This window comes from Gymnoscopelus microlampas (genome assembly GCF_963454915.1).
Source record: "Gymnoscopelus microlampas genome assembly, chromosome: 15".
Lineage (NCBI taxonomy): Eukaryota > Metazoa > Chordata > Actinopteri > Myctophiformes > Myctophidae > Gymnoscopelus > Gymnoscopelus microlampas.
The window spans coordinates 32,854,427-32,867,544 of record NC_139952.1 but is presented as its reverse complement, the minus strand read 5'-3'; the positions used below and the strand labels follow the sequence as shown (position 1 = coordinate 32,867,544).

At 40.8% G+C, this 13,118-nt stretch overlaps 1 protein-coding gene across 1 annotated transcript; it reads left to right on the top strand.

Annotated features, from left to right (window-relative positions):
* Positions 1-2,509: 2,509 nt before the first annotated feature.
* On the top strand, positions 2,510-12,743 carry LOC311062173 (synaptic vesicle glycoprotein 2A-like; the record flags this gene model as incomplete). The annotated part of the gene is made up of 12 exons (XM_084081017.1): positions 2,510-3,119; positions 3,685-3,865; positions 5,814-5,965; positions 6,965-7,098; positions 7,711-7,800; positions 8,402-8,509; positions 9,046-9,134; positions 9,320-9,484; positions 9,858-9,991; positions 10,718-10,921; positions 11,043-11,202; positions 12,560-12,743. The coding sequence occupies 12 exons, from the start codon at positions 2,510-2,512 to the stop codon at positions 12,741-12,743; spliced, it is 2,211 nt and encodes a 736-aa protein (XP_083937143.1).
* Between the last annotated feature and the right edge of the window lie 375 nt (positions 12,744-13,118).

Here is a 13,118-nt window from a genome sequence, read left to right as displayed (position 1 = left end):
ATATGGGTTTAAAGTGCTCAGCATGTGGCCTATTCATTACCCCTTGCGAGGAGAGATAGTAACCACACATTCTACTGTCCGCTCCTCAGCAGACTGCGTGTGGGGCTACAGCGTTGGTCGATATTATCTTCAGGTGTCCAGATTGGCACATTCATCACGACACTCTCCGCCGATGGCAATCAAATGCCACCGACTGCGTTAATATGGCTGTCTCTCTGCAAGTTACGATGATGATGGCCATCTGCCTGCTTGACCTTGCAAGAGGAAACTCGCAGTGATGGTGCGTGTGTCATCTGAAAAGAAAATAGCGACGAAAAGAAAACCATTGTCAAAACGAGAGGAGAGATCCTCCCTCCCAGTCAGTCTTCCCCCCCATCCATCATTTTTTTCCCTCACTCTGAAAGAAGGCACGTGCCATAGCGCTGCATTGGTTGGCCACAGCCTGTGGTGAGAACGTTATATTTTTATACCTCTATGGGTGAGAAGGAGGAGGAGGCTATATCACCGTGAACGATGTCAAACTAGAAAAAGTGCTCCTCGGAGCACAGGTCTCTGCTAGTTCAGGTAGGTTATTGTGGGCCAGCAATAGTCGGAAGTGGCCAATCAGGATGGAATATGAAAAATCGGACGGATCCGCCTTGATCACTTGACTAGTGATAATGTTTGGACAAGATTTGTGGGAGTAATATAAAAAAAAATGTTTTTCAAAAATCGCTCTCCTGGTGGTGCTATAATAGGGCAATGTAAAAATGTGTTCCTCAAGTAGTGCGACTGTGCGTACATTTTTCCACATGCAAAAAAAACGGGCAACTCCTGCAATCTTAGCCAATCAGGATGGAATATGAAAAATCAAACAGATCCCTCTTGATCACATGGCTATAGAGATCGTGTGTACCGTTTGAGTGAAATTTGGATAAAATCTGAAGGAGTAATATAAAAAAAACGGTTTTACATAAGTCAGCCTCCTGGTGGCGCTATAAAAGGCAGATGTGAAAAAGTTTTATACATATCAGTGCAGTTATAGGTAAAAACACGAATCGGCCTGTTATAGCGCCACCAGGAGGCTGATTTGAAAATGTTCAAGTGGCATTTCGGCCTCGGCCTAGTGGGCATGTGCATGCAAAATTTCGGATTTTCGGAAATCGCATGTTGTGTTCATTTCTGCAAACTTTGGAAGCCAATCTTAGCAATCTGAAAGTCCAATTTTGTTTAATAAGATATTGAGATATTGTGTACATATTTGCGGGATGTTTGGACAAAATCTGTAGGAGTACTGTCAAGAAATGTGTTTTGCAAAAATCGGCCTCCTGGTGGCGCTATAACAGGCCCATGTGAAGAATTCGGGGCAGAGGTTCTGCTCTGGCACCCAGGGAGTGTTTGTGCACAGTTTCGCTGGCATCAAGCCAACAGGGCCAGAGATTAGCTGTACACAGACAGAATGACGGACACACACACTCGGCCATGCCTTTCGGCCTGGCGGAGACAGTCATATGAAAAACCTGTAGCTCTTGTTTTAATCAGCTCTCTTTTGCTTGTCGCTTCCATTTCTGCTGGGGAAAGGTTTTTGTGGAAAGAGAATAGTAAAAACTGGTCAAACATTGACATTGATGTCAAATAATATAAGAGGCAAAAACTGAAAATAGCCGATCTACAAGGTTGGCTTGTTTGGCACAACGCCTCGCTTTGTGAGCTTGTAGATTTGCTATTTTCACAATATTTATCTGTGGAACCGAGTCAAACAAAATGTAATGAATCAACTCCTACATTCCAAGTGCTTGGAATGTAGGGTGGGCGGTCCCCAGTTCAAATATGATTATTTTGGGGGCCTGAAAAGGTTGAGAACCACTGGCATAGGCAACCTGTTGCATAATCTACACATAGGCCTAATATATGTGTATGACCCAGAATAAACCTAATTGTTTTGAAACTGGAGAGGGCATTTGGCATTTGGCAGGGGTTTCACTGCCTCTGTTGGCCCTTGGTCGACCATCCGTGAAAATATTCTTGCTTTGTCTGGGTGATATATGCAGTTGGCACTATATCATCTTATGTTGTAACAGGGATTAATGAAATGGGATTGAAGTGGGATTTTACATCCCACTTACTCAACTAATTTTCATTACCCCTTGAACCTTCTCACAGCATGGCATTTTTGTTTAACTGTTTTCTTTATCTTCAGCATCATTTTTATTTAATCAAAATCCTTTTGAGGAATCTGATGTAATGCTAAATGGGAGACTTTTTTAAAAGTCCTTTTCAAAAACAGGCAAAATAATGCAGGAGAAACTGTGAAAAATGTCCACAGCTGTGAAATGGAGTTAAATTGAGTTCACCCATGACCATCCCTGATTTAATTCTGTGAAATAACAGCTATTTACAGTTGTGTGTTTTTCTTTCAGCCAAGAAGACAACTTTAGTGGTTCTGTGGCTAATTCTGGGGGATATTCTGAACAGCAAAAAGTGTTAGATTCAGGTGGCCTCTTGGACAAATCTGCTGCACCTCTTCAAAATGGAGGACGGCTACCAAAACCGGACTGCTTTCATAAAAGGTGCCAAAGACATTGCCAAAGAAGTCAAGCGGCAAGCCTCCAAGAAGGTCGGCCGCAGTGTCGACAAAGTGTCTGACGAGTATAGCAAGCGCTCCTACAGCCGCTTTGAGGAAGACGATGATGACTTCCCTGCGCAAGGCAACCAGGAGGGAGGAGACTACTACCGTGGTGACAGCCAGGCGGCCAATGATGACGAGGGCGGCCACAGTGATTCCACAGAGGGCCACGACGAGGACGACGAGATATACGAGGGAGAGTACCAGGGCATCCCCAGGGCAGAGTCAGACAAGGACGGTCTGGGTGGAGGCCCCGGCTCAGTGAGGGACGGAGGGGAGCAGTTCAGGGACATGGGGGTCTCGGAGGCTGAGAGGAGGAAGGACCAGGAGGAGTTGGCTCAACAGTATGAGACCATTCTGCAAGAATGCGGTCACGGCAAGTTCCAGTGGACCCTGTACTTTGTGTTGGGGCTGGCTCTCATGGCGGATGGTGTGGAGATCTTTGTGGTTGGTTTTGTCCTGCCCAGTGCCGAGAGGGACATGTGTCTCTCTGAACCAAACAAGAGCATGCTGGGTAAGGGAAACTCCATGAAGCTTATTGTTATCATTGTTTCTTATTTTGTTTCCTTTATTTATTTTTGCTAAGAAAGACAGTTACTACTAATTAAACCAATGAAAGCATTGTTTGTTTGTATAGCGTTAAACCAGATTAAACCCTAACATCCATATTCTGCTGCAAACATTTGGCAAAAATAGCAGATCTACAATGTCACAATGGGTCGCAACGCAACATGTTTTGAGCTTGTAGAGCTGCTATTTTTAGTGAAGAGATTTGGTGTAGAGGGGTAAGAAGTAGCGGACCAAGTATAGAGCCCTGCGGGGTGCTAGTCAACAAACTATATAGGGTTTAAGTGGTTAAAGTATGGCAGGGGAGAGAGAGTGTGTGTGTGTGTGTCTGTGTGTCTCTCTCTCTGTGTGTGTGTGTGTGTGTGTGTGTGTGTGTGTGTGTGTGTGTGTGTGTGTGTGTGTGTGTGTGTGTGTGTGTGTGTGTGTGTGTGTGTGTGTGTGTGTGTGTGTGTGTGTGGTGCGGCAGCACAGTATTGAACATTTCACTAACCTTTTTGTTGTTGTCCTTGCAGGCCTGATTGTATATTTTGGGATGATGGTCGGGGCATTCCTGTGGGGGGCCCTGGCAGACCGGATAGGTCGTCGCCAGTCTCTTCTCATCTCTCTCTCCATCAACAGTGTCTTCTCCTTCTTCTCGTCTTTTGTTCAGGGCTATAGCACTTTTCTCTTCTGTCGTCTCCTCTCTGGTGTCGGGTGAGTTCATGGAAATGAATTAATCAAACTTTCATAAAGCAGTGCTTTTTTTCTGTGCCCACAAAAGCCTAATAACTTTCATTGATAGAGATCCAGTGAATGGGCCATTGCCCATAATATTACAATCAATTCTCCTAACTGCCAAGAAAAAGCTAATAAGTGCTCATCCTGAGTTATTGTATAAGGAAGAACAATTACACAGCTAATGGTAAATGTCATACTGTTCCCATTTGTAATGAATGACGATTTCTACTGTTTTGCAGAAGGAAAAACAGTACTATATAATCTATACAGTAGATTATGTAGTACTGTTTTGCCTTCTGCTCTGGATCCCAACTGGCATACTTGGGGCCTGAAGTCATGTGGCTTTGTGGTTATATCAGCCACATTCCCACAGAGATTCTATCCTCATGTTCATTGCTAGCCATGATTACACAGTAACCAGAGTATACAGAAAAAGAGAATAGTGTTAATGCTCTCGTGACAAAGACCAAATATCTGGCCCAGCCAATGAATCAACAAGTGTAGTAAATTAAAGGTTAGGGATTCTGTACTTTAGCCAAGCCAGCTTAGGCTAGCTGCCACAAGCTGTGGTTAATGCTAGTCACCATGCCAAGCAGAACATTTCTGTTATTCAGTCATGAAGGAAAAAGTGATTTGTATTCTCACTCGAGTTTTTAACAGAGCCAAGGTCTTGAAGCATTTGAGCACATGCTCTGAGATGGTGTGACTATTATTATCATGTATCTATTATATCCATATACAGGATATTGTGATACCATGGATAATACTGAAGAATTATCCATTACATCTTGCCAGCAACCACCAAAATCACTAATGTACAACATGTACAAAATGTAGTTTTAATGCATATGAAGTTGTAGGTGATAATTAGATTATGTCTAAAGTGCAGGACTAGGCTTTGATGCATTTGTTTGATCTAATTGATATATGTCGGCTTTTTACCCTATGATGTTTTCCTGTGATTTGTCATTGCAATTCACTGATACTCTGTAAGTTGGCAAATTTGATGGATTTATTGTCTATAGTACCCAGTGTTGCCTATTTAAATTTCAATATCAATATATGACACTTATGACACACCTGAATGATGGTAATGTCTCCTGTCTTTTGATATTGTGATTTTTACGACATGACTCCGTAGGGGGCGAGCTAGCCTAGAATCCAGACTGATTCGCGACATTCGCCGGTTTATTTTCTCTCACTTCGCTACGAACGTAGCAATCAGTCTGGATTCCAGGCTAGGGGCGTGTGTGTGTGTGTGTGTGTGTGTGTGTGTGTGTGTTGGGGGGGGGTCTGGGGTTTACGAGGGCTAATCTCGTAAACCTCTGGACCGATCAGTGCCGAATGTCTTGTTGCAAGCTGCCAGTAGGCCAAGGAAGTACCTCCATACTGTACATCCATGTACCAGTCATCAGAGATATGTCATAGATGACTGACATCATAGACTGGTCAGATGTCCACATACAGTATAAGCCATGCCATTATTAGACCCCCTTATTTGTATGTTTTTGTATGTTTTTTGGTACTTCCTCTCTCGTAAACCTTTGTACTTTTGTGCAACTAGAAATCTCAGGCCACGGAGGGGAGAGAGGGGGGAGGGAGGGAGAGAACAAGTCTATTTCACCCACACAATAACCTGGCCAATGCTGTGTACCGAAACCTGAACACAATGAAATGATTGACATTACAAAATGACGCGTTGACAGCGCAATAACGCCGGCAACGCTGGGTAATTCGGCTTGTGTTAGATAAAGGTCAAGTTAATTCATTAACCTGACGAAGACCAAACTTGTGGTTGGAACGTTGTGTTTGTATGTTGCACAGAAAGGTCTGCACAAGCTGTTGTGCATACCTTTCCTGTTGATAAAGTGCAGGATCTGTTGTTCAGTATGTCTAGTGCTCATTTAGTTTCTCATCTTTGCAGGATTGGTGGCTCCATTCCCATCGTGTTTTCCTACTATTCTGAATTTCTTTCCCAAGAGAAGCGTGGAGAGCACCTCAGCTGGCTGTGTATGTTCTGGATGATTGGCGGCATATACGCGTCTGCGATGGCCTGGGCTATTATCCCTCACTATGGTAAATAAAACAACATAATACCTAAAGTACCTGTACAGGGGTTGCCATTTCTACTGGCAGGGGATCTACTTTATTGTAGGGTAGATGAAACAGATAAAGAAACATTGTTCTACAATGCAATTGTTTAAAAAGTTCATGGCTACCTCTGTGAAATGACAAATAGGCCTATTATTCAGGCTATTACATGAATCATCAAATAACTACTAAAGTTAAACAGACCACCATTGTTAGGGCATTACGTAATGCATTAAGCATTAACTAAGTAACAAAGTGATATAACGTAATATAATATTACTTTTACAAATGACTATGTCAAAGAAACTGTTACTTATATTTAAGCTTCTAAAGAATTCATGCACACAAATGACAATGCAGTGTGTCTACCATTTAGACTTGATTTGATCTTTCAAAATACATATTCAAATCTGACGGAGGGTGTTGTTTGTATTTCCTCATGACATTGAAATGTACTCTGCTAAAATAGCATTTTAATACAATATTGTGGCATTCTTATACTGTATATGTCCTTTTAGTGGCTAAATCATAATAGTAAATGAAAAAGGATAGGCTAAATGTTAGCCTACCCTTTTTATTTAATATTATACCTAGGTAGACACTTTGTCTTTCATTTGAGGTTATTTGGGGAAGTAATATATTTTTTTTAAATAAAAAGTTATGTAACGCATTTCTTTTGGCACATATTGTAACATAACTTATTAACTTTAATTGAAAGTAATAAGCAACATGCAATGCATTTTGCAAGTAACTTCCCCAACATCACTAGTCTAATGTTGCCTACCAATCCGTCGGGTGACATCTAACTTGCGTGTCAACTACACCCCTGACCACGGCCTAGTTCATGTTCCAGCTTGAGTCTGAGTGGTATTTACACAGGAAATTAGTTTATTCATTGTTTAAGCTGAGATGAAATGAGACGGTCATAGAAAAGAGTGAGGCATGAGCTCATCCCTCCCTCCCTCCCTCCCTCCCTCCTCACAGGATGGAGTTTCCAGATGGGATCTGCCTACCAGTTCCACAGCTGGCGTGTGTTTGTGCTAGTGGCCGCGTTCCCCTCGGTTGCTGCCATCGCTGCTCTCACGGCAATGCCAGAAAGCCCACGCTTCTATCTGGAGGTTAATATGACATATTACATTTTTTTTATTTCAATTTAGGCATTTAGCAAACTCTCTTATGCAGAGCGACGGCAAGGTAATCACATACATCAATTGCAGAGAGACACTGTGGTCTTCCATGTGGTGCGTGATTCAATTTTCTTTGCATATCATGTAGGCATTGATGACATCCCATGTGGGGTTTTAAAGCTGCAATCTGTAAGTTACAGATTGCAGTCGTTGCTGTCGGGTGGAAACCTTGTATGCCTAAAACTTTTCAGGAAATGGAAAAAAGTGAAGATATTGTACTTGAACCAACGCCAGGGTCAAAATGTCTCAATGGAAGAGAAGGGACACCTACAACCACTGCAGATGTACTAGTTACATTGTATTAGCATACTCTATGATAAAGATTGGTTAAAATAACGTTTTATTCATTCAAATAAGTTCCGGATTGCAGCATTAAACAAATTATAATACCCATGACATAATATGAAACATCTTTGTACGGTTTGGTTCTTTTGAAGTGTTGTTTATTCGCTCAAATCAGCAAAAAGTAACACATTGAAGTGTTTAGAAGTTATGTGCGCTACTTAAGATAATGCATGATCGAATGCTGTCATTTCCCAACAGAATGGTAAACATGATGAAGGCTGGATGATTCTAAAGCAAGTTCACGATACCAACATGAGAGCAAAGGGACACTCAGAGAGTGTGTTTACTGTAAGTAACATCAGTGTTAGTTTTACAAGTTTATCTGTGCTCACTACTCTGCTGGTTAATGTTGTCATTTTTTATCCTTCCTATTTTAACATCATGCATTTTTGCGGTCAGGTGGGTAGAGGTGATGGCCTCTTGGTCTTGACATGATTATGCATGTCACAATCGCAAAGCACCCAAACAACCTCTTAAAAAGGATCCTAATATGCCTTAATACATTATAATTGCCCACTATAACTAAAATAAAAAATGTAAAGCACCTTAGATATTTTATTTATTTTAGAAATAGTTCATCTTTTACTCAAGGGGAATAACGCCTGTCGCAAGTTGATGATGTCATTTGTCCATCTGTGGTCCAGCCCTATGTATGGAATGTGCAAATAGAATATATTTAAAATATTGTTTTGATGCTCATATTAACCTTAAGAAATATTACTTTTTTTTTGTTGTAATTTATTAAATTACAAATATTAAATTGTAATTTAATCGGCTGCAGTACATGAGTCAAAATATCTTAAATACTTAATTGTTAAAATTCATTTGATTAAGAGATGTGAAAAATCATACTTGCCCTAGGCTAAAAGGAATGTCTGGTCCATTAAAGGTCACTACGATCAAGACAGTGAAACAGATGGATGAGTTGGTGGACACTGGCACAGACACGCCGGTCTGGCAGCGCTACAAGTTGAAGATTATGAGCCTCACCAAACAGGTGAGAGGAAAACAAGTGTTTCACCATCAGCTAGATCTTAGTCAGATATTATCAGTTAAGTGAGTTAACAATGAGAACACCAATTGCTCTGTGAGCTTAGTTTTTTTTTTGTCTTGTGCTAAAACGTTACTTTCCGTACATTTCTGCAAACCACTGATATGTTGTGTCAGTGTTGCAAGGCAGGTGTGTCGTCAGCAGCAGGCTTGAGCCCCGTGAGGTGCCCCCATGCCAGGCCGAGCGAGTGGCGCCACCGAACGCTGCCAAGCCTGCTGCTTCCGACTCTGTGCCGTTTGATTTGCATACCGACAGGGACAGAGTAGTGAATGGTATGTTCTCAGTTTAATGTACTTTGAATTTAAAAAATCTAGGATTGATCATGGACCGCATCTAGTTTTTGGACTAAAATACTTCCACTGTCACATTTCTTTTTGCTGAAATATACAGTGTCAACATTTTCTCTGGCGACCAGATTCGCACAAAACGCATCAACATCAGCTTTCACAAAAGCATTCTTACTGTTTGTTGACATGTTATAGGTGCGGAGCAACTTCCTTGCATGCTTTAATCCAGAATATAAGAGAACGACTTTCATGCTGATGGCTGTCTGGTTTACCATGTCTTTCAGGTAAGCTAAACCATGTTCTTAAACATTTATCATTTGATGCCCTTAAAAATTACATTCCTCAATGGTTTCTTGAGGTGACATGAAGGTTGATGATGATGATGATGAGGATGATAATGTTTTGCTAAATGCTAGTATTGCTTATTGTGATTGTTGTGATTTTACAATTAACTTCACCATAATTGCAGCTATTATGGTCTGACGGTGTGGTTCCCGGATATGATCAAGTACATTCAGAAGCAGGAATATGCATCGCGCACAAAGGTCTTCTCCAAAGAACGAGTGGAGCATATCACTTTTAACTTCACCTTAGAAAACCAAGTGCATCGTGAAGGACACTACTTCAATGATAAGTAAGTTTGTACTTTGTTCCAGAGATGTTGAGGTCAGAATTAAATTCACGTTCAGATCCAGGCTTTTTACCAAGTCAACCTTAATATACAGTAGATTCATGCCATGATAGCCTCAAAATCAAACGATATATTTCAAAACTATTTGTCAAAAGGGGTCTTTAACCATTTCCTTAAATTAATCTGTTCTTTGTTTTACTCGGGACCCCCTAGAACTCCCTCAAGGACTCTGTGGTGTCCTTGGGCCCATCATTTACAACTACTGGCTTAGAACTACTGGCTTACATGGGGGCACAGGATATGTAAATACATAGACTTAAACTAATATAGTAGAGATAGATTATTTACAGTTGTGTACATTTACTTTGTCCATAAGGTTCCTCAATCTCAAGATGAAATCCATGGTGTTTGAGGACTCAATTTTTGAGGAGTGCTACTTCGAGGACATCACCTCTACCAACACCTTCTTCAGAAACTGCACATTTATTGCAAGTCTGTTTTACAACACAGGTAAACAAAGGTTTACAACACTCTATTTAATCAGAATGAGAATCAGAGTCAAGTTTATTTGCATTTTGGCTGTATTATAAACTTGACATGACAATTTACAGTAGGGCTGTGCCCTCATAGTATGAATCGGTGGGATATTAAACAAAGAAAAAACTTTAGTGCATTAGTTGTTTTTAATGCTTCTATCCATAAGCACATCTGTTACTCTCTTGCATGTAAGTGTTTTGGATTCATTATGACATCACATCATCATCCGAATGATCAGTTCTCAAAATTGTAATCTGATTTTAGATCGTACACTTAAGGGTTTGTCTCTCTGCATGAGTGTATGTGGGAAACACGGTATGACTGTATGTGCGAACATTTTCTTTTTTTCCGGGTTTGTTTGAGCAAATACAGTGGTGGTAATTGAGCAGTTTGTGGTAACAGCAAATAAGCTTCATGAGCAAATGTGATTCATTTATCATGTTTTGTGTCTATAAAAGAATTTTAATTAAAGCCAGCTGATCCAAATTAAGTACTGTTTGATAGCACAAACAGGCCATTTCATAATTTAAGCTCAACATTTTACTCAAAGGCACACATTAAACGTGTGGCATATTTATTAATTGTTTCTTTTATTTTATTAATCTCAATTACATTTCCTAATTTCCTTCTGCTGAGGATTCAGTGCAGCAGAAACATTTACACATATCCCCCATCTCTCTCTTGCCCTCCTCTGCTTAGATTTGTTCAAATACAGGTTTGTCGACTGTAAGCTGGTGAACAGCACCTTCCTCCACAACAAAGAGGGCTGCATGCTGGACTTCAGCGATGACAACAATGCCTACATGATATACTTTGTCAGCTTCCTCGGCACGTTGGCTGTGTTGCCAGGCAACATTGTGTCGGCTCTGCTGATGGATAAAATTGGCCGTTTGCGGATGTTGGGTATGTCGCAGATTTGAAACTCTATTAAATTCAAGCAAGTGCTGTAGGACAGCCGCTGGGATGCATTATGTCTTGAATTATAGCTCAGTTTTTTTTCCCTTGTCCTCCTACCACTTAACAGCGGGCTCCAGTGTCATATCTTGCGTCAGCTGCTTCTTCCTGATGTTTGGCAGTAATGAGTCAGGAATGATCGCTCTCTTGTGTCTGTTTGGTGGTATCAGCATTGCCTCATGGAATGCCCTAGACGTGCTCACCGTGGAGCTCTACCCCTCAGATAAAAGGTAACAAAGATGAATGTGTTTTTGTGTGCACTATAACACTTGAGTACCCTACTAAGTCATAAAAAGGAGATTGATGAGGATGTTATGTGTCCTTCAATAGGTACTTATTTTATTTAAATTTAGTACGACAATATGACACAGACACGTTTCGGCTCCATGGTGGTCGGACTGCGGTCCTTGCGTCAATAGGCGCATTTTAATGCGTCACGTAGGAAAAAGCTCAACAATGTTTTAGTTTTATCGCGGGCGGGCGTATGTGTTAGACAAGCACGAACGCAACAGTTTCACTGCTTGTTTCCTGCTTGTCGCTCTGCCTGTCAGATTGTCCACGCCACCATACACCATACTGTACCTGCCTGCTCGCCTCTCATTGAAATGAATTAGAAGGCAGGTCAATCACTTCACGATTTCCTATCTGTTTCTACTGCACAACCTAATGTGGCAGAGACACATTAAAGTCACATTAAAGCAGGTGCGGTGGTCTCAAAAACTAAGAGGAACTAAAGTGGTGAAAGACTCGCACACCATAAAACTCCTTAGACAGAGACTAGAAAATAAACCTTCCTCTTTATTTTTTACATGCTCAACCATTTGCTAAGTGCTCAAACTGCATGAGTGATAGCAGGAAAAACCTTTTGGTCATAAGACAACCTATAGATTGTACTGTAAATCATGGGAGACACTGCATATTAGTTATTAGTAGTGATTCCCACAAAACATAGAAATGATTACAACTAAAATTTAAACACTTGCATTTAAAATAATGAATCAGATAGTCTCACATTTCTCTATTTAAATATAACTCAATATTTATATAGTACTCATCTTCACTCATCTTGTATGGTGTTTTTTATTTGTGATATGGATCGCCCTTGGGTCTGAAATAAAGATTGAATTGAATTGAATTCACCAAGGTTGCCAAAAACTACAGAGGGCACAACATCCTAAGGGATTCTGAATCATTCTGTAAAAATATATGGCGAAAATATATTTAAAATAGACTCTCTCTTCTCACAGAATACTACAAAATGATGGAGAGTGCACAAACAAAAATAATTGCACCCACAGCTGTAATACTGTGATGTGACAAATAGAACTGATTCTGATTCTAGAAAGTCCAAAAATGACTGAGATATGGTGTTTTCAATGTGATAGCTTTGCAATGAAAACATGCTATGATTAATTCATTACTTAATAATTAATACTTTTGTAATTCTTTGCATGGGACCATAATTGTATCCGCTTCATGATGTCATGACCTAGTGTACTAGATAACTCAATGCTCCTCTGAAGAAGAACTTAGTATATGGGAATTCCTCTTGATGTACTATATTTCCCCTATTGTCTTTTCATCCAGGTGCACAGCATTTGGCTTCCTTAATGCTCTGTGCAAGCTGGCTGCTGTCCTGGGCATAAGTATTTTCCAGTCCTTTGTTGGCATCACCAAGGCTGTGCCCATCTTGTTTGCTGCCGGTGCCCTTGCTGCAGGTAGTTTCCTTGCAACGAAGTTGCCTGAAACACAAGGTCAAGTGTTGCAGTAAAAGTGAATAACCTCCAGAGGGCAGTGTTGTACCTACCGCTGGACACAGCATGTCACTAGAGAGAACATCCCCAAGTTCCAGCACTGCCCGGTAAACTCCAAAAGAACAGGCAGCCTCCTCCATTGTAAGCCCAGAATCCTATGAAATGGATTGTGTCATTCTTATACTGATACCACTCATGGTGTTTAATTGGAGAACATACAGAGATAGAAATAAGTATTCACATTATGACAACAACAGATTTGACCGTTCTAGTGCAACTTTGTGGTATCCAGAATGTTGGCACTCATAACGTTTGATGTCTCACAAAAGTGTACATATCCTGGCCCCAAGAAAAACTGTGATGGCAAATTGTACTACTGTGGTTTGCGGTTA